Here is a 23,716-nt window from a genome sequence, read left to right as displayed (position 1 = left end):
AAAAACTTACTAAACACTAATGATTTTTTTAAAATTTTAAAGTCTAGCACTATTAATTAGACACTTAGTAAGTAATTAATATCACTATGTAGGTTTCGAAAGTATATGGTTGGTTCAAAATATAATAACACAAGTTTGAAATCGTTTTCTTAGTATTGGCCCGCCGCAACTGCGTCCGAAAAAATATATACAGTGTGTGCGGTGCCAAATGACAGACTATCGATAGAAAAGTTACAGATTTATATAAAAAAAGCGAAAGTGCACGACGGCCGCGAAGCTAAGAGTCGGTCGTGCGAGTGGCCGAATTTCGTTGACAGGCAAGTTAGGAGAAATGTGTTTACATAACCGCATGTAGTAACTATCAATACATTTATGACTCTAGATGTAATTAAAAACTAGTTAAGCGGTCATAACTACGAGAAGGACGATTAAGGAACGTCTATTTAGTCATCTATACACGTCAAATTGATAGTACCTTTTTATTTTTAAAATGTCTGTCTGTAGTATATGACTTTAAAAATAATAAAAACATATATCATCAAGGGTATAAAAAAGAGCAATTGGAAATTAATCTTTATTAAAGTAAGTCATGATTCTGTACACGTTTAATTAAAAGTATCTTTTGCGATAGTTAAAGCTTACTACTAGTTTTAACCATTTCCCGAAGTAATTTCCTGAGTATTTTTCCGCTTGGATTTTTCGGTATCTCCTTCACGAAGCGTACACCGCCTCTTAAATGTTTTGGGTTTGATAACTGTGAACAATAAGATCTCGTAATAATATTTTTTTCACAGCTTCGTTAGCCGGTATTATTATAATTTTAATTTCCGTAGATAAACATCTTGATTTCTCTTTTTTTAATGTTACGTTAAAAGTATTTCTTGAGAATTAATGTGAAGTGTAGCCGTGAATTTAAATTTAAAATAATAATTGATAATTCTTTTAACTTTGTTTTTTTTTAAATATTTTTTAAACTTTTAATATATTTGTCGGAACGCCATAGCTTTGCACGTCACCGAAATATGACGTTGGTGGCCGTAAGACTGATTGCGCTATCCTTTAACGAAGTACAGAAGAGAACAACCTTTTTGAGTCGGATAGTCCTTGATAAAGAAGAACAAATGACTATTTGAAGAATATAGTTCTTAAAAGTATGAAATAAGGGTTAATTTCATATACATTATTTTGAAATATCGAACGCAGAAATCTAACAAAAATACTGATTATGGTGAGATGAAAAGAAAATTAAAACAGATTAAAAAGTACTTTTATGTTTTCATTTGATTAGGTTAAAAAGATATTTGAAATTTACCTCAAAATATCAATGGAATGGATGAAATTTAAAAGTGTTTTAATGTCGTATTATGCATTTAAAGATCGTAATCAGATTATATAATATATAATACCTTATTCTGGCCTTTAGGGCTTAGCATAAACAGTTACACTAATAAGAGACGAGGTGAATAAATTCATAACCTGATTATATACGCGTACATATTCCTGTATAGTGAAATACAATTCTACTCGGGGAATACGCACCCTACCTTGAGACGTACGAAGATCGGTCTAACTGGCTCTGTAATTTAAGTATCTCTGGCATCTACGATGTGGAGTCACTATTACTTGACGGAATAAATATAACGATGCATAAAACTTTTCTGTTATTAAAAATTACGAACGAAATATTTTAACTATTACATATAATAACTTAACTTGTATTATTTTATGACAAAAATTAAAACGACAGAACTTAAAAAGAGCATACACTAATACTCTTAAGAAAAAAAAGATCGATACACACTCTTTCAGCTACGAATTGCTTTAACTCTGACTCCGTTAAGCTGGCACCATTCTGGGGTACCACGAATGCAAGAGGTACTTCACCAGCCGCTGCGTGAGGTAGTCCCACCACACCCGCGTCTCGCACACCTGGATGCTGCAGCAAGACTGCTTCTAACTCCATTGGAGGGACCTGGTAAATTAAATCGCATGAATAAATAAATAATATATTTTTCATTACGATTTATATAAAATTAACAAAACTTCGACAGTTAGCGTAATTGTGTCAAAAGAAAAAAATGAGGATTTCATAATATTAAAATGAATCGCAGAATAAATTTTAGGTTTACAGGCGTTATTTTAACTTGGATAAAGAAAAAAAAAATAACTAAACAAATATATTTTCTCAAAATAACTCGCTAAACGTCTGTCTTATTAAACAATAAATAGAATAAAACTAACGTACCTGATATCCTTTATATTTGATAAGCTCTTTAAGTCTATCAACTATGTAGAAATACTTGTCTTCATCATAATAACCTATGTCCCCTGTTTTGAAGAATCCTTCCTCATCAAAATCATGTTTCCTATCTTTCCCTATGTATCCTTTCATCACAATAACTCCTTTCACGCATATCTCTCCTCGTTGGTTTGGGCCCAATGGTTTTCTCGATTCCGGATCAACAACCTATAAAGGTACAAAATGATTTTTAAGAAAAACGCTATCAACCGGTATTGAATCTTTTGGCCTATGTCCAGCAGTGGAGTTTATTATATTTATTAAAAAAAACCATCACCATCTCTGGAAACTTGTTTGTGAGCAGAGGAAATCCTGTATAAATAATGGAAACAATGTCAATAATATAAGATTTTATTTCGAGAATCGATCGCTAAACTACCACTGATTGGTGATGTTTAATTTTTATTTATTTAAGTAACGGGGATTTTGTTTATTCCAGTAGAGCTATCATATTGATTGAGATTGTAAAGCTTTCCTGGTTTGTATGCAAATCAGATTATAAAATGTATACATGCCTTTATAATAATGTTCTTGATAATATACCCAACGCCGCCTGGTTTTGCTAAATGCGCTAGATTATAAGTATCACGAATTATTGCAAGTGTTGTTTCCGTCATCCCATATCCTTGTAACACTGCCTGTAGGTTTGGAAATCTGCGAACAATTGCTTATTTAAATAATATTATAAAATAATTTAATAAATTCCTTAATATGACACGGTATTTCGAAAATTAATGTAAATAACAAAAAGAATATGTACCTAAAAGTCCAAATAAATTTAACGCAACTAGTGATCTCTATTAACGAAATCTAAGGAATAAAATAAAGTACTTGAACCCACTTGCTGGCTTCATAGTGTGTGCATGTCAAATTATCTAGCGACGCAATAGATATATTATTTGCAATTCAAGAAATTTGTTAAGCACAGGCTCTAGCAAGGGAATTATATTCTATTTCAGACTATGTTCATGATAAAGATGTTTGCAAATGAACTGTTCTAATTTTAAGAGAAAAAATTGTAAATTCAGATGTAGATAAAAAATTACAAACCCAACTGAATTAATTGTTAGTTCTTCTCAGTAGGTGGCGCCTTATAAACTGATGTAGACTAAATTTTGAGTAAACGACAATTTATAACCGTCTGCTTAAAATTAAGTTAAAATTAAGTGATATAAAAGGATATTGATGTTATATTACGTAGCTTTTTTGACTTTGACCTTTATTTTGGATCCATTACAAGTTTTGTAAAATACATCTCATCATAAAACTTGAAATTATGATCAACTAAAAAAAGTTTTGTCAATATTAAAAAAAAACTTATTTGAGGCTAGGTAACTCGTTACAGTTACCTAAATATAAAATATATTAACAGACAGCAATAGTAAATCTATGAATCCCCCAGGATTCATAGATTCTTCTGATTTCTGATCTTAAGTGTCTGGACCGACACACGCAGCGTAAACGTTCATCTACGACGTCGGAAGACGCTGGATCTAGGCCGATCCGGCCATTCCTATCGGAAATTTATGAGGATGATGATAAATTTACTTTAATAACAAAATACCTCATATTTTCTTTGTATTAAATAGTTATTTAAATCTCAATGGGAAAAGAGGTAAATATATCATTTACAATATAAAATTGTTTTATTAGGGAAATTCATGACATTGTCGAGAATAAAAAAACAAACCTTTTATGTACAGCCGATATAGTATCGCTGTGTAACGGTGCTGCACCAGAATATATAACCTCCACAGAATTAACATCGTGACTTGTTTGATATTTACAAAGAGCTATCAGAATCGGCGGTACCAATGTTAACTGATTAACCTGTTAATTATGTTAGTTATTAATATATTTTATACTTATTGTTCATTTTTATTACTGTTTACTGCAAGCATTGTATTATCCGAATAAAACGTAAAATAATATTCGTACCAATAATTAGATTGAAAATTTTTTCATACAAAACAGTGCCCTCTATAGTTTAAGTAGCAGAAGAAATGTTAGGTGCGCTACTACGTTTTCTCTGTTTCTCAATAGATGGCTCTAATACTATAAGTAAATTTTGACACATTCACAACGCTATCAACCAAATTTAGACATGTGGACAATAAATCGTTCTAATACGTTAGGGGGTTTTATTGTGGCGTTATACACTTATGTGAAAATGTATGATTTTGTCGTAAATAATTGTTATTTTCAAGAAATATTATTTCATTAAAAGTAAACGGCGATTGAAATATATCTCGAGCAAAAAAAGATTACAGAAATGTTGCCATAAGTGAAATAAGGTTCCAGGGCTATTTCCGCCGATTTAAAGACCAAAAATGTTCATGGAGATCTTTGATGTTTTCTATGATTAGTTAAGTTTTGAAAAGATTGCAGGAATGCGCAATTACCAATAATGTCAAATATTACCGTAATAATAACATCAACAATGTTTCCCTAAGGGATGATCTAAATTTTAATGTAAATGAAAATAATTATTACAATCATAGCGTTAAATATAAAAAATTACCTTGTATTGTTCAATTATTTTTAAATATGTATCAATTTCAAATTTCGTCATATAAATATTTTGGCTTCCTGTTGTCAATCCCCTTAAAGTACCAACGAGTCCCATAGCATGAAACCAAGGAGAGACGAATAGATTCACCTTGTCTGGATTGACCGTGGGCTCTCTTAAACATTTTTTTTTATTTTTGTGTTAAGATTTCTATTAAAAATAGACAAAACAGTTTAGTGGTGTACAGTATGAATAGTTGTTCAGGCAAGATTTTGGATTAAAGACCCCGGACCGACAAGAGCAACGGACGTTTATTTACAAGTCGATCTTGTTAAGGTCGTCAGATGACGTTCGATGCAGACCAATTCCAACGGGTCTAACTGGACATCTATGGGGGAGGCGTGTGTCCAGTAGTGGGCATCCTCAAGCTTAAATAATAATAATGATTAACAATATCACACTTGTTCTTTTATTATATCCGTCATTTGCTGGTTTTACGAAAATTTATAGAAAAACGTAACTATGTCAGAAAAATTACAATGAAAAACTTTTTACGTATGTGTGAAAAATGTAAAAAATGATGCTTATTACATCCTCTGTATAATAACAAGGTTTATAACAAGATAACTAGTAGTCTGCCGTTTCACGAATAATAATCCAACCTGTAAGAGGTTGGATACCTACACGAGGATGAATAATTAGATTAGATATATTGAGTCTATTATCATATAAGACAGAAGTATGTATAAATGATAACAAAGCATGCTTCACGCATGATCTGACCGATAAGGCGATGACACCTTTTTAATTTTGAATTCGATAAAATTGTTTGATTCATTTAAACGCTCTTACTGCAAATGGAAGATACAAATGTAAAATTAATAAAATAATTTTTATTAAAATATACATACAAACAACAAAGAGCTATTAAATTTTTATGACACAACATGACTCCTTTTGGCAGACCAGTAGTACCAGATGAATACAAGATAAAAAGGGTGTCTGTTTCCTGAACCTCCACTGCTGTGAATTCCTCGTAATTTATATTCTTTGGTAATAATCTGCTTTCAGCTATAGCAAGATGTTTGTACAAAATAGTTCCCTTATGTTCCTCTTCTCCAAACAGAAACACCTTTTTTACTTGACTATATGATTTTATTGTTTCTCCGCAGACTTTATAAGTGTAAGGGGAACAAAATAAATATTTTGGTTTTGATATACCCAATACGTGTTTAAGTTCATCTGAAATGATACAAGTCGATAAATCTATTTTGTGCCCTGAAAATGTTGGTTATTCATACCAAAATAAGCCCTACATAATTAATAACATTTAATGCTTTTTAAAAATATGTAATTAAGCAATTATAAAAATACGTATCGGACAAATGGCCATTATGACTAAGTAATAAAGTCAAATTAATATATTTGTTAAAAGTTAAGAATGTTGAGTTTTAATAGACTCTTTAATTGAAGTTAATTATTACAGATTCATGGCAGCTGTTAAAACTGTAGTTATTAAAATAACATGATTACAAAAATCGGTTTATAGTCTCAATAGCTATGTGGTATGACAATTTTAAATTAACACATATAATATTTACCTTTGCCATAAGCAGGATTGATTGTTGTAACAACAGCTCCTGTACATGCAACCCCAATCACGGTTCCCCAAAACTCGTTTCTGTTTTCCGAGCATATAGCAATTACTTCGCCCTTTTTTACACCTAAATTCGTTAGTGAAACTGCTAAATTCATAGCCTCTTGAGCTATAGTACCAGAAGTTAGCGTCTCATTTGTTGGTCCATTAATCTAATATAAAAAAGAATATTTTTACTTCATTTTTGGTTATAACTAGGTAATATTTTTAGAATCAACAATTTGTAACTGTGAAAATTATTAAACAAGATTGTGTACTTTATTTTTTTATAACAAATCCAACTTTTATAAAGAAAAGTAAATAAAGATTTTTATTTGGGATCTGTTTATATTTTAACCATAAATTAACAATTTAACCCTACTAAGAAGAATTAAGAAGGAACTACAGAATTTATCTTTACGACACAAAATTTTTATATATATTCTATTGTTTTTTTATTTTAAATATTTCTAGATCAAACTCCAAGCAAATCGTAAGTTGCGATTCCCGGGAAACAGTGATATATAATTCAAACTATGCATTGAATATATAGATTGCCACTCCTTATAAACAAGTTTCCACAGGACGATGCAGCGTCCACTGCGTACCATAACACCACACAGTGATAGTCATACCGCTAGGAAAGCGTGGCAATAATAGTATGTCCCTCCTTAGATATTTATGGTCTCAAACAACGACGACGACCGCGAGAATTAACTTGAAAATGTATATAGCGTCTTCAACTTTCTAATGATCACTACAATGATTGTTACCAATAATAATTCAATAAATAATTTTAAAACTTACCAGAGATATTTTTTCTTTTCGCTTCCACAAAATATTTAACATAAACGCGCCATAATTCGAATCGGCAGATATTATAAGATCCTGCTCACCATACACGTAATTTGGATTCTTTAACATTTTCATAAACAACTACAGCGGACGGAATCGTCAGTAAGAATGATAATAATTGAGGGCATTTCCTTGAAGTAGTTTGTTACGTAAGCATCATGTTGTATTGTTATCATGCTTATAACAATTAATTAATGTTGCGTTTTTATTGCTGTTTTGTTGTATTTATAGTCTTGTTAAAATTAAAGCGATTTATATAACGTCTATAACGTAATATTTTTAGCAATTATAGCTAAACTTGTAAAGTGAAACCTTTTACTCTATCACTATCAACGACATATTTAACAAAGTGAATATCTAAGAGAGAGTGTATGGTAAAGTATATAATTAAATTTTTGGTAACGTCGCACTCTCAGTTATAGAGCTGTGAAGTTAACAATATTCAAAGTATCTTTTAACTCCATTGGAAGTGTACTTATGCGTGTATAATACACCTTTAAGGAAGTATGATATACCCAATGTGGATACCAGAAAATATATTTTGTATGCATAAGACTTTCGATAGACAACTGACATCCGAATATAGAGCAGACTTGTCTTGACATTAATAGGCGATGGAAATATGTCGCAAAAAGATTTTTGAATTTGGATTTGACAGTATACATGGGCGTGTACTTTATCAATTTCCTGTGTCAGTGTAATAAAACTGAAAAAACTCCGTTGGAAGTGTGTTTATGCACCTCTAAGGAAGTATGATATACCCAATGTGGATACCAGAAAAAATACTTTGTATGCATAAGACTTCCGATAGACAACTGACATCCGAATATAGAGCAGTCTTGTCTTGACATTAATAGGCGATGGAAATATGTCGCAAAAAGATTTTTGAATTTGGATTTGACAGTATACATGGGCGTGTACTTTATCAATTTCCTGTGTCAGTGTAATAAAACTGCAAAAATCGAAGGTTGTTAATATTAACAACCTTCGATTTTTGTAGTGTAAATTAATGTGGAATCGAACTTTGCCTATATAGGCAAAGTTCGATTCCACATTAATTTTTTTTTTTAATAAAAAGATCACAGACACATAAAATAATCATGTATTAAAACATACACGGGATTTCTCTAAGATTTCGTTTAGAATGAGGAGATCTGTAGACGAACAATAGAAATCGACATAGGCCAGCGGATTGGCAAGTTGAAGTTCCAGTGGGCAGGTCGCGTAGCGCAGACAGATGATCGAAGGTTCTAGAGTGGAGACTATTTAAGGACACAAGGTCAAGAAATGATGTTAAGGTTGTCAATGTCGATGCAAGCGCTTGTAGCCGGTCTTATTGGAAATCTATCTGGCTGAAATGTTGACGATAATTTTTTTCCTATTCTCCATTTTCTTCTGTTATTTAAAGTCTGACATAATCTTATGTCCTATATGCAAAAAAAAAACATACTATCATCCATGCAATAAATAATGAAATGAAACTACTTTTGTCAAGTTTCAATAAAATCATTTGTATAAAAAATATTTTTTCTTCTTTTGATTTAAATTAGAGGTAAAGTTTCCTTGTTCCTTTTTATTGTACAACCAGTTTAATACCACGTGTATACATATACTAAAAATAAATTAATAGCAAATCCTCTAATACCATCGTTCTTAATATAAAACTATCATGTTTAGCCGTAATTTTTAATTAACAGCGTAATAAATGAAATTCGATAAACACATAATTAATCTTATATGCCTATTATAATCATTAAAAAATATGTGTACATTAAGATATATATAAATATATATAGATATATAAATGTATATATATATATATACATTAATATATTAAGGATTTCATAGTAATACAAGAGGATTAATTTTTTAGCTTTGGCAATTGTTTAATTACAGAGCTATATTAAATTGATATTAATGATTTTCAACCTTTTTTCCAATAAAATTTGTTCCGTTATTACATTAAAAAATACATCTTCCTTCTTAAGTCTATCTTAAAGTTTACATTTTCCATTTTTGACCATCTTCCTTAGTTCTTTCCTTAAAATTTTACCAGTGGACGTCTTTGGTATCGAGCTGACGAATCTCACTCCTCCTCTTAGATGTTTTGGATTTGACAACTGTAAAATGAAAATTGCTGTGTCGGTTTTAAAAGTAACTCTTTCAGATTTTCCTTGTTAATACTTAAAACCTATAAAAAGAAACAAGGATACACTACTGTTTATTGGAAGTTATCAAAATATAGATGCAGATAAAAATAAGGTCATAAACGAGTGGCGTAAAGATATATGAAATAAAATTTTGCATAGAAAATTTCAATGAAAAATTCGTAGATTTTAGATTAAGCTGTTAAACAAAGTACGCGTTTCAATTCATTAGACTATAAAATCAAATCAACTAAATTCGAATTGAGTATTAACTCAATTTGAGGAGTATATATGGCATTGCTATTTAAAGTTAAAAGGTTTTGATGTTACACATCAATCTTAAAAAGAAACAAAAATATAAGTTGGTTTGATATTAACAAATTAAAAGACAGTTTGAGTAGCAGCGTGGATTAATAGAGAAATAACAGGAGGTTTATTGTTGGCATACAATTTAAGCAAATTATATATCAAAATACCAAAATTATTAAAATTTTTGCTCGCAAGATATCATAAAAAATAGAAAGTACCAACAATTAACAACACCTTAACCCGTATAACATCCCTGATTTTCAGTAAAATACCCAGTGTTTTTTATTTTTTATATGTATAGTGGTTACTGTTCGCAATCTCAATTAATGGAATTTGGGGTGAGAAAAAAAATAAACGTACATCTAAAAACAATAATTAAATGAAAATAAAAATAAAATGAAATATACAAACAGAAATATAAACGCAAATATACAATTCTCGCTACGGGATGGAAAGTTCTAGTTAAAATATAAATATCATTGTTTCTGATGTTGTAATAAATAAAGTTTATAATGGTAATTAAAGCTCCGTTTGTTGATTTTACTTCGACATGGCGGAGGAGTATTATTGTCTAATGTTTAATGTGTAGTATTGAATTTATAGACACTACATAAGAGCCAAGGATCATTTCGACAATGACATACATACCAAGATCTTTTTTTACAAGTATTATGAGATTTAAATAATTTTAGGTGTCGCATTATTTTCTGACACTTCGATCTGTATGTACATTAGTTTATATGATCAAAAATCTTTGACATATATATATATATATATAAATAAATCTTCTGTGTAATATTATAAATACTGCCAAATTGTAATGTCTTCACTCTAGAGTGTATTTTCTTTAAATTAGAACTTTAATTAGCTTTCTGCAATTTTAGTACATATTCTCAAGTATTATCTGTATGTTTACCATAATAAACGAAATATACAATAAAAAACCTAGTTACATTTTTAGCTACAAATTCCTGTAGTTCCACTTCTGTAGCTTTCGCCTCTGGATGTAACACGACGAAGGCAATGGGCACCTCGCCGGCTGTCGGATGTGGCGCCCCAACCACACCCACGTCTAGAACACTCTCGTGCTGTAGAAGCACTGCTTCTATTTCTGCAGGTGCCACCTGAAATATACCAGTATATTCTTTAAAGTCTCTCATTTCATTATAAACATTTTTAGGAACATTATCACTGTAAGAATTTAGTTAGCTATAAATTTATTTAATTATCTCTTTGAGGCGACTCAATGACACAAATACTGGATGACTAGCTTTTCCAATCCATTGCTATATCCATTAAAAAGACGAACGGCGCCTTGTCCTCATTCGCGGAAAATCAAAAATTAAATAGTTTCTTTTAAGTTAGAAAGTAATAAATAAAAACAAAAATGCACATCGGTAAAGTGGTTAATAATAAGTATAATATAAAGTGGTTAATAAAGTGGGTAATATAAGTATATAATCTTAAGTATTCTCTGCATTGTTATATGTACGAGTTGTCACTACTCTGCAGGTATGATTTACTTATTTCTTACCAATTTACAGATTTCATAAAATTCGTAATTCGTAACTTTTGTAGGAAATTATGTGCGGTATTTCAAAACACCCCCGTGTTGTCCTTAAATAATTATGTAATAAATTTACGGTATTGTAGTACATTTCCATGGAAGGTTATTGAACTATCATGTAATAAATTTAAAAATCTATTTGACAAAAACTTGCCGGATAATCAGTTACAAGATATAAGATTTTCAGTAGTAATAAAACTTGGGAATGAATTGTCTTTGTACTTTCTTAAGAATAATTATGAAAGCGATGACAAGAGAAAACGTCCGGTTTGTTTTATGCTCTTCTCAGATCTCGTTTAGAACTCCCGTAGCTTTAAATTTAAGAAAGTCATTATAGGGAAGTTCAATCTCATTCTAATTTTTATCATATTGGGCTCTTTTGTTATTTTTATGACTTATACAAGTGGTCGCTACAAATATTTCTAAGTGAATAATAAAATAAATAAATGAACACTTAATTGTATAGATAATTGTTATTGAGCTGTTATTCTACTTTAACCTCAAATATTTTAATAAATAAATAGCTTATCAGTGACAAATAAATAAAGACTATGCCATATGACTTTATATTTACTGTATGCATTTATCTGATAAGTCGACTTGTAAGCTAATTTGAATCTTCATTGGATGTAAATAAAAAAAAATGTTGTTATTAATATTCGTCTCTAAATCTATACATATATTCTATATATATTTATATATATATGGCCATATTGGCCAACCAAGGCCCTAGCGGCCGCCCGCTCCGCGCTCTATGTGGCCTTTCCTCTGACATTTAAACTTGCTATTTCACAAGGCTGTTAGTCACTTAAGTTCAACTACTTTTTCTTATTCGATTTCGTAGAGAAATTCCGAGTATTGCTTTCTCCGTAGATCATTGACCGATAGTGAGCTTCCAAATCACTCCCGAAATCAAAGACCACCAGAGATTTAAAGGTACCGCGATCTAGTGACATTTATTTAATAACAAATTGCTATCCAAATATATTATTAACTGTAGTACATGCCTGATTTGCTTTATATTTGATGAGTTCTTTCAGTCTATCTACAATATATAAATATTTGTCTTCGTCGAAGTATCCTATGTCGCCTGTTTTGAAAAAACCTTCTTCGTCGAAGTCATCTTGTCTTTTCCTTCCGATATAGCCTTTCATGATCATAACTCCCTTTACACAAATTTCTCCTTCTTGATTTGGTCCTAAAACTTTACGGGTTTCTGGATGTACAATCTATAAAATTTTAATATGTTAGTAAAAATATAAAAAGGTCGTGTTAGTGTGTATTAAAATTTAAGTAACTAAAACATAATCAAATGTTTTATGAATAGATTTTATTTTAGTAATGCTAATGGATATTTATTTTTTACTTTTATCTCATATAAAGGCAGTAAATACAATATAACCTTTTGTGTCATTTTTTATATAATAAATTTAAATTGAGCCAAAGTTTATTGATATAAACAATGACTTGTTTTTGTCTTCTAGAGAGCCTAATGTAACATTATTTGACTGTTTCTTTGAAAGTTTTAAGATTTGCATACATGAATATATAAAAAAAATACATTCGCGAGTTTTATTAGCTGTAGTGGATAATTTACATAATTTAATTACATTTATTACCTCCACAATTATTAATGTCGAAGGTGTATAAATTGTACAGAAAATGTAATTAGTTAACGACACATGAAATCAAAGTTATAAATTAAAATATTTAGCTTATTGCCAGAAAATATAGTTGTTAAAAATACTTTGCTTATTTAAGAGTTTGACTGTCGTTTTCCTATTTCATCAAAACATAACGCACTGCAAGGCATATGCCTCCCTCAAATATATTTATGGGGGATGTACCATAATCGCAGGTTTGTGATCGCAGAGGACGCTGCTGCTCATCTTTTGGAAACTTGTTGGTGAGCAGTGGTAATCCAATCAATTAATTATATAAGAATGCATTAACTTACGATCGCAAGTCTCAGTTCTCTACCACTGAGCTGCCTCTATTGAAATATGTTGTTACATTACTATTATCAAGTAATTAAAAAAGAATTCGACATTTTTTAACAAAATGGCAACTTCTATTCTTTTAACTCATTGAGACATTATCTCATGACCTAAGTTAACAAATAGAAATAAGAACCTGCGGAGGATATTGAGTTTGCAACATTTTATTTTGTTATTGCGGAAAAGCCTGGGCGGTATTTAATTTCTTTAAATAAATCTAGAACTTCTGTGCTAATCGGATATTCAAGTTAAAGGTCACAACTAAATTAACAATATTTGTATATCCTAGATAGTTCATAGTACAAAATATAATAAACCTTGACTATAGTATTGGAGTTAACTAGTCCGACACTTCCTTCTTTGTCCGGATTACTATTTAAAGTTACCGCTAGAGTTGCTTCAGTCATTCCATAACCTTGCAATACTGCATATGCATTTGGGAATCTGAAATTGTTGTAAATATTACAAGATTTCAAGCGTACGTTTCCTAATCAACAATTACTTTTTTCTTTAAATATTAAAGGAGGACATAATTGTAAAAATGAATTATTGTTGATGTTCGAAAATGTATTTGTTGTAATTTATTTTTTGGTGAGTATAAATGACAATACACCGACGACGGCACAAAGAAGAGTTGTCGCTCGAAACGTCGTGCGTTCGAATCTATGAAGACTTTGTTACGAAGTTTGTTAAGTGTATTCTTCAAAATTCTGTTACGCCAGTAGTACATTATTGTGATCAAGAAGCAGCATACAGGCCGTTTCCAGTCAGGCCTAATTAAAAAATTTACATCATCGTCATTTCATGGAGTCACCAAAATTTTATTAATTCTGCCGGCTAATCTAGTATCACTTACTTTTTAGTATCTTTACTAAGGCTATTTTTCCGACATATGTCTTTGTATAAAAAACGAATCAAAAACTCTTTTTTCAATATATCTGCACCAAAATCTTAGGCGTGACTCTAATCTGTAACCATCGGCGGAAATGGTGATGACAATAATTTCCGCCGTCGTCCACTGATGGCTAAACATAGGGATCCATATGAGATTAACCTAATAAAAATAACAATCTACAATAAATCTCGATTTTTCAGTTTTGAAAAAAGACGAAAATTTCAACGATCTTTTAAAATTTACCGACTTTTTAATTTTATTAATGAATCATGTTTACCTCTTGCGAACAGCTGCTTCAGTTTCTTTATGTAAAGGTGCAGCTCCCGAAAAAACAAGTAAAACAGAACTAACGTCGTACGCTGATGGTGATTTGCAAAGTGCAACAAGTACTGCTGGAACTACTGTCAATTGAGAAACCTGAAAGTTAAGACTAATCATGAATCGTCTTATATTAAACAAGCACTTGACTGTTGTTTTTTTGTAGCTAAGAAGACTAACAGATTTGACAAAATTTAATAACCGCTTAAGCGATAACATTATCAGCTTCAGGTCTTTAGTATTTTTTGTTTTAAATAATTTCACACCCTCTTCTCTTTTCTTTATAATCGATCGACGCTCACCGCAAGGCATAGATCCGTCCCAAAGGTGTCTATGGGGGATATACCATAATCGCCAACTTTGACGCATGCAAAGGTGCTGTCGTCTTCTACGCCAATACTACACTGCAGTAAGATGTGATAATCAATGCTTAAAGCTTGTTTAATGTAAGATCTATGATCTACGATCGCATGTCTCAGTCCTCTATATAATATTCATACACAAATGTCAAATTATACACACAACGGAATCTGACTGCCGCCCACAAGATCTTGTCGAGGTTCTCGGAAGACGTTCGATACAGGCCGTTTTAAACCAATCCTATTGAAAATTTATCTTCAGCAGTGGACGTCATATTGTTGAAATAATAATGTCAATATCTAACAAGAAAGACCTAGGGATCATGGAAAAAAAAAACGCTAAAGACAAACAACAAAAATAGGGAAGCTGAAATATTTGAGACATGTAATAACTAGCATATTTCAACTCCTCCAACTCATAAATGTAGAGAAATTTTCAGGGCCGAAACGAATCTAGTAGAAAACCTACTTCATGGTTTTAAAATCTGCAAAATCAGTTAAAGCTGTAAGTGAAATAAAAGGCTCTAATAATAGTTGACCTGCTTTGACAGATGGTAACACAACAAAGGGATTAAAAATATAATTTTTGAAATTGTTCTTCCATTAGCCGTTTGCTAAATGCTTGATAGTATACAGTGATGATTTTAATTGTGTATTTAAGTGGTACGATAAGTGCACACGATAATGGAATTAAATTGTTTTTTTTTTTTAAAGTGCAGTTACCAAGTGGACATTTACATAAGTGTCCTAGTAAATATAAGTTTTATTTATTGTACTTGACATTATAGTAGTTGCTGGTAGCGTGTAAGTAATTAAATTAATTATGATGGAATAAATTACAACTTCTACATTTAAATATTTAGAGTCAAGTCTTGTACGGAGTTATAACAGGAAAATACATGTTAATGTGATGTTTGTAACAAGTTAAAGTCCATGGTAGGAAAGTTTTATTACTTAAATGCAGTCATAGACAGACACACATAGTGTACTACGTTCTTTGAGTTTGTTGACTCACTCATTTGTTATGTATTTACTATATACACCACATACTATAAACGGAAATTCTGCATAATTAAAAGATCACGCATATTTTTTTTTAAATTATTGCGAGAATGTCTAAGATAAATTATTTCCCATTTGTAAAATAGTACTTGTAAAGAAAAAAAATATTGATATACAATACTACTATAAAATGGACTACATTTTGAAAGATAATTATAAAGATAATACAAAAAAAAAATTGTAAAATGCCACTTGTACGGAGAAAATATAGTAATTGTAATTAATGATACTAAGATCATAAAAATATATTATTTGAACTGTTTTGAAAGTATAAAGTATATAAAAGGAGTACTTCCCTTTGGCATCAACAAAGAAAGAGGGTCAAGAAAATGTTGACCAGAACATTTTGCTGGCGACGGTGTCGGTCAGTAACGGAAAAGCATTCTTCGGCGCGGTATATGTGTCACATAATGTAATGAGAGTACCGCATTTTTTGTCTTAACCAAGAGTGTGTTGCGAAATAAATTTTAAGGTACCTTATATTTTTCTATAGCCCGCAGGTATACGTCCACTTCAAACTTCGGCAAATAAATCGATGTCTTGCCTTTGACGAAGCCTAACAAGGAACCAACAAGTCCCATGCTATGATACCAAGGCGTGATTGTTAATGATACAAACGGCTGGTCCACAAACGACCTGTAGAACATGACATATAAAATAAAACAATCACACTATGTCATAAATTCAGCGTTTTATTTAATTCATTATTGTTAGAGGTATAACTTTCTTTTGTTTTCCATAAGGATAAATATATCCGTTTACTATACCTGTATGTGTTTTTTGTTAAGGTCGTCGGAAGACGCTGAACATTGATTGCTTTCAATGCGTCTTGTAAAAAATATATAAGGGACCAATTCAGCAGTGAACGCAAGTAAAACGTTTCTAATTGGTAGTTATAAAACAGTTCTATCCGAAATTTTTCTTATACATTTAACTAAAATCAGAAGTAATTTAACTGGGTTTATCTGCAATTTAAATTTACAGGTCACATCGGTTCGATTTTGTCCAAGTTTCCTTTATAAGTTATATATAATTCTCCAATACATGTTTTATATATAATATGGGGGATACATATTTCTGTGTGATTTATTCAAATGAATGAAAGAAATGTTAGCAGCTTATGCCGATGATCTTAAGAATATTGCTTTCCCGAGCTGTATAACGAACGAGTAAAATGTTATTTTGTTTCGTTTTTGTAGAATAAAATAAAGTTTCAGTATTTCTTATAAATATTCAAATAATTTTAGCACAAAAAAGTTTTTTCTTTGTTTGAAATATCACTTTATAAATAAAGAGTGGAGTAATTTATTTCAACGTTGATACTTACGCACAAGCTGCCAAAATATTGAGGTGAGTTATCATGACACCCTTGGGCAGGCCAGTGGTCCCTGAAGAATACATGATCATCATTACATCAGACTGGCCATCTACTTCTACTGCTTCAAATTCCTCCATGTGGATATTTTTTCCATTCGGCCCAGTTACTGCGAGATCGTTGTATGATAATGTGTTGCCATATTTCTCAGAGCCATATACTATAATCTTCTTGATGTAGTTTAGATTTCTAAAGTTTTCTGCTTGCATCTTATAAGCCATAGGCGAACAAAATACATATTTAGGCTTCGCTATTCCCATTACAGATTTAAGTTCATCTGTAAATAAAATTAAATAAGTCATAAACATAGAGTTTGAGTGATTATTAAAATAAGTATAAAAGTATACTACCAAGGAACTACGAGTAATAATGCAACATGGTTGAAGAACAGCAGTTCATATTAGTTTTTTAACAGTAATAAAATGTTTAATAAAGATCGGCTAAGATTTTGAACAATACACTATTGATTATTAAAATAGATGGTTTGATTATAAGAACGCGGTATCAAAAAATGTACAAAATATCTTTACATATTCAAATATATATTTACAAGCACTTTTGATTGTCAATTATTATAATGCTTCATATGGTGATAATTATTAAAATTCATATGATAATTTTTGGCTTTTAACCGAGGCAATAATTATGTATGATTACGATATACGTTATTTAAATATAAGCATATGATAATCATTAGTCAATAATATTAACAATTTTATTGAATGCAGTTATAGTCGTTGCCATTTTATTTATAAACCAATAACATTTATTACGGAGTTACGTGTTATGTACCTTTGTATGTATGTACCAAACAATGTGCTCGAAGTATTATCTTACTTCAATAGTAAACAATTGATAGATTTGTTATCATTTTGATTTTGAACCATGCCTCGTATTATCAATGTAAATGCGCGTTATAACCCGTATTTATAGTTAATTTTCGTGCAAAATAAAAAGATAAGTAAATTTTGATTTTTATATTTAGTCGCTCTTAATTACAAAAACAAAATTAATTATTAGAAAAATTTCTATATTTTAATTATTAACTTATTAAATAAATCATTTGTGATAACATTTTATTACCGAACTTTTATCTAATCAAGATAACACTAGAATTTTAGTTGAACTTTGTAGAAAAAAAAAACTACATACATAGTTAAATGGCATAAAATTCAAACTCCATTACAAAGTGATAATACAAGCAGAATTTTAATTGCAAGATAGCAGCAACGTACTTATAACATTGGTTGCTCCACTCGTAACCTCGTAACAAATGCGTTTAATGTTACAAATTTACAAATAATATGTTCATTAATGGTATAATATAATTGAAATGCAATATTTACCATGTTACCAATTACATAAGTAAACAAAATATTTACTCTCTTCTTAGTGTTAATTACGTCAACATAGAATCACTTATCAAAATATCCTATAATATTAACTGTGATTACATTTTACACGGAGAGGGCAATTACTAAATTGTCTGTCTGTCGACTAGAAAACTCAAAGGAATTGCAACATTATGAGTAAAAGCAAAAAGTACCAGATCCTGTTCCACTATATATTCGGTAAGAATTTAATAAAAGGAATACTCTGCACATTCATTTCAAGTATTTATTATTTTAAAAGTAATCTTTTAAAAACTTACAAGACTAAAAGTATCCCTAGTTTATTTTTAATTCTGATTCTTCGGTATTTTGTTGAAATAAACACTTCAACATCATCTTCGTCATGTCAGCCGATAAGTGCTTGCTGTAAGGCATTGACCTCACCTAAAGATCATCACGATGACTGATCTTGTGCTGTCTGCATCCAGAACTTTCCCGCGACCTTGATATGTTATCGGTTCGCCCAAAAAGACCTATTCCATTACTATATACAGTAAATTTATTATACAGTACAGTATTCATGTTTTCTTTAAAAGAAACAATTAAATAGCTCAATAATTTCAGATATTTTTGTAGTGTGGGACTTTCTAAAATTTTACATGAATTTGTAATAAAGTCAGTGCATAGTTCCATACATGTAATCTTGAGATTATTTGTTATAATTTATATTTGTTTATGTCGTTAAGCTTTTTAAATTGGGACTTGCAAATTTTTATATTTTACTGCATGCACTTACGTAATATGGCAATAGAAATATGTGCTATCTGCACATATATTCTTAAATTAATAAATTAAAAAAGACACTTTAACAAAAATTAGTAATACACTCATATTTTATTTATAATATAATGAAAAATATATATACTGTACGATGCGGTGCAATAAAGATATTTCATTGCATTCTATCTTCTATACTTAATTGCAATAAATCAGTAGACAGTAAATAAATGCGTTTACATATCTTCGTAGGAAGTAGAAAAAAACCGTGACCATAAAATATCATTGCCAAGGAAAATCGATATAACGCATTGACGTTAGAATTTATTGTCGATCTAATATATAAATAGTCACGTTATAAATATCAATCGACCGTAAATGGAAATAAATTTTCTCATTTTTGTAATTCATTTAAGCTTTCGTCATTATCATGTAAGCCGGCTTACTAACCTACTGGAAGACAGGCCCCCCACAAAGATCGCCACCGGTCTTGCTCTGTCCGCATCAAGCGACTATACGCGACCTTGATTTATGTCGTCAAGTCACGTAGTATACTCTAATTTGAGAACAGAAATTTATAGCAAAGTAATCCTAAATCCCAAATAGAGCCATTAGACATAAATAATATGCATGGGATTTAAGTTATATATAATACATCTTGTGAGTAATTCGAACTAAAACTTAAAAATACTGACTTTGGTTAATGGTTTTCTCAAACACACAAAAGTATATATGTCATTAATTTAATATGAATAATTGAATAAATAAACTAACGTTTGGTAAATGCCATGTTGATTGTGGTACTGATAGCGCCAGAACACGTGATTCCTAACATGGTGCTCCAGAACTCGCGTCGATTCTCCGTGCATATGGCGATTACGTCATTTTTGCGCACGCCGAGTTTCACCAAAGAAACTGCGAGATTCATAGCCTCTTGGGCTATCTCCCCGTACGTTAGCTTTTCATCAGTGGCTCCATTTATCTTAAAAATGCATAAAAAATAAATTTATTACATTCATATCACTTAAAGACCCTTTATGCTGTTATTAAAACTATTATACATGCATTTTCCATATATGCTTTACGACAATCTGATATGTACATAACAACATTAATAAACATACGATAAGTAAAGATCTTCATAAGGTTAGCACAAAGAATAAAGATAATGTATCTATTCTGTTATACCTTTCTCTATACTTATTATAATTAGTCTTTAAAATAACCAGCTCTTTGGGCAACTGTGTACGGTATCTGAGTAATAACTCTCGCAGGTAATGTCTTTGTATCATCAAGTAATGAATTAAGAAATTTCATTAAACAAAAACACGTAAAACAAACCTATTACAGTGCGAGTGAATGCTCTACTATAATATACTATTGTATACAAACAGTGGTCCAGCGGTAAAGAACTGAGACTTTAGATCGTAGGTCGCGAGTTCGATTCCCGGTATACAGCCTCGTATATAATTCACACTTTCTTCATTAATTATATAGGATGTCGTCTTTTGCGTATCATAATACCAAACTGCGATCACAAATCCGCTTACAAAGCTTGGAGATTATATTATATCCCCACATATCTTTGGGGGAGGCTCAGTGGCGTAGCTAGAGGGTGGCGAGCGGGGCGGCCGCACCAGGCACCACAAGTAGGGGGGGGCACCAAAGTTGAAAATAATTTTTTTGAATTTTTTTTTGAATAATGAATAATGAAATGTTAAAAGAAAAATGAAAACCATTATTTAAAGTGAATATCATAAAAAAGAATATCGAATTTTACTATTTTTGTGCTAAAAAAGTTGTTAAATAATATGAACATTAAAAAAAAAAACGGATACAAATTATAATAGTTTTAGCAGTTCAGTTTTTAAGCCTTTCATTCGCAAAACACAAAGAGTTTTTTAAAAGGGCCCTAAATGACGAAATAATAAATTATTACACTATTACAAGATTATTTAATCTATTTATCATTAGAATAATAATGTCAATAGAACATGAATTAGTTGACACTATTGATTTTGAAAATGTGATTAATGACTTTGCAGGCCAAAAAGCAAGGAATGTTCGTTTTTAAATTTTCCCAATAAATTTTATTAAGGACGAATGTTATTTTATAAATATTTATTATTATTTTGAACCAAAAAGAAATATATTAAGTACATTCTGTTCTGATTTTTAAAATTATTTTGACTCTTTAGGGGGGGGGGGGGGCACCAAGCCCCAATCTGCCCCAGGCCCCAAATACCATAGCTACGCCACTGGGGAGGCTTATGTCTTGCAGTAAGCGTCTATGGAAAGAAAAGACACCTACAATATTTTATAGATCTTTTTAAAGTAATTCCAAGAACCCACCTGAGTTTATTCTAGCTCTTCTTTGATCAGAACACGTTTGAAACCTACATAGCTTAAAGTTCAATGACCCAATAACAAGTGAGCTCAATCATGTAATATATGATACAATGTTCAATCTTTTAGCTTTAATCAATTTGATATTCTTTTCATGGCCTATACACGTGGTAAATGTAGGGTACATTTGGATAATATTAATAAATCAATAAACGAATTGTCTATCAAAGGAGATGATTATTTAAAATAGTAGAATTATGTATTTATTATATTTACTATATACGCTATATTAAAATATAATTTAAGAAACTTTAATATTAAAAAAAAAACTTATGTATGACTCATTACCAACGTCGATCTTTAGTTAATAATATACACAGAAGGTCAAAAGTTTTTAAATCGTTTCTGGAATGACAAGTGAATGCTGATTCATGAATGTTGATCTTTGATTCATTTAAATAATAATAACAACAGCAATTTTTTCCGACTTCTAGAATTTTTTTTCGTACCCGAAATAAGAGATATATTTAATCTTTTGTGTCGGTGTACCCTAGGGAAAAGGCATTCTCCAATGTCCTACACTGCTTCCGGTCAGCTGCAAACCTGAGCCAAACGGGGCCAAACTTCGTTCTCGATTAGTCTACACATCGTTTGGCTTTGCGAACCCAACTTGTTTTGCCGTCCGTGGGCTATCAGTCAGTTAACTTTTTGCAACATTTATCATCTTTATTTTTTGGAGAATCTGAACCATCTACTTTTATTTTCGTTGGTCGATTAGAGTTTTAGAAATTGATTCATTTACACATCATGAAATTGTTTATAATCAATCATTATGTGATTATACGATTTTGATCCATTGACCTTACATTTACAACCAGCAATATGATAAATAACAAAACTATTTTAATACTTACCAATGCAACTTTATCTTTGAATTCTGATATTGCTTTTAATAAAAAATCACCAGCGTTCAACTTTGCTGGTACATATTTATCTTCGGGTCCGTACACGTAATAGGGATTCTTGAACATGATTGAGGCCTTAAGAAACACGTCCACACTGCACGGAGTTGAGTGCCACTTTAATGTACTTTATTAAATTATATTGTATTGCAAGTAATCGTTTTATAGTCCCGTCATCCATATAAATGAAAATATATGTTTATTCTGAATATTATTAAGGTTTAAGTTTTTTGTATTGTGATGTTAGGTATTTAAAATGAAAAATTTATTAGCTGTATTGTATACGTTTTTTTTGTGGGGACACCGACAACAATACGTTAATAATGAATAACATGCATCGATGCTATTTTTTCGTAATATTTTTGATGAAATGTATCTATTTAAATAAATAAAAACGAAATTCATAATGTATTGAAAAACGCAAAACTAGAGAACGACACCAAATATCCAGCAATAAAAAAAATAACAAAAAAAAAATTACAGCATAAATTTAAATATCTGGGAGGGGTGTCTCAACTGTCATACAATAGACGTCAATCAATCAATGCATACGAATATAAAAGGGTATAATTATGTAATCATACAAAAAAGATCATGTACCATACAACAATGGAATTAAAATATGTTCACATTACATCTAATGTCTTGCATTACACGAAATATAAAGCTTGTTTTTGTGAGCAATCGTTGTCTATTAAGTGATTACTCTGAAATACGTCTTATTTAATTTTTCTACGATAACTTTTGACTAAATGAGTTTTGTTATGGTAGTGTCTTCCCAAAGTTGAAGATAAGCATACCTAACGAATGATGTGTACGCCTCCAGGTGCTTAAAATGTTTATTAAATAAGTAATTTTAAATAATTAAAAAAAAATGAAAATTTTTTCGCCGGTTCTTTTTAGCCTGGGACATGTAGAGACAATAAGCTAAGCAATCGATCGCTTAAATATTTTTTTTTCATAATTTGAACT

General features: G+C 30.6%; 1 protein-coding gene across 1 annotated transcript; it reads right to left on the bottom strand.

The window, feature by feature from the left end:
- Positions 1-617: 617 nt before the first annotated feature.
- On the bottom strand, positions 618-22,909 carry LOC137922964 (uncharacterized). The gene is made up of 19 exons (XM_068766080.1): positions 22,697-22,909; positions 20,211-20,418; positions 17,281-17,605; positions 16,430-16,589; positions 14,492-14,631; positions 13,637-13,763; positions 12,330-12,551; positions 10,709-10,879; positions 9,305-9,419; positions 8,416-8,561; positions 7,252-7,380; positions 6,410-6,617; positions 5,720-6,050; positions 4,821-4,983; positions 3,990-4,129; positions 2,815-2,953; positions 2,246-2,467; positions 1,802-1,972; positions 618-754 (listed from the first exon to the last, which is right to left on the bottom strand). The coding sequence occupies exons 1-19, from the start codon at positions 22,811-22,813 to the stop codon at positions 632-634; spliced, it is 3,357 nt and encodes a 1,118-aa protein (XP_068622181.1). The 5' UTR covers positions 22,814-22,909; the 3' UTR covers positions 618-631.
- Between the last annotated feature and the right edge of the window lie 807 nt (positions 22,910-23,716).

This window comes from Battus philenor, unplaced genomic scaffold (assembly GCF_028537555.1).
Source record: "Battus philenor isolate CCGP_79_NKW_IND1 unplaced genomic scaffold, ilBatPhil1.0.hap1 SCAF_20, whole genome shotgun sequence".
In the NCBI taxonomy this organism is placed as follows: domain Eukaryota; kingdom Metazoa; phylum Arthropoda; class Insecta; order Lepidoptera; family Papilionidae; genus Battus; species Battus philenor.
This window is presented reverse-complemented; position numbering and strand designations above follow the sequence as displayed.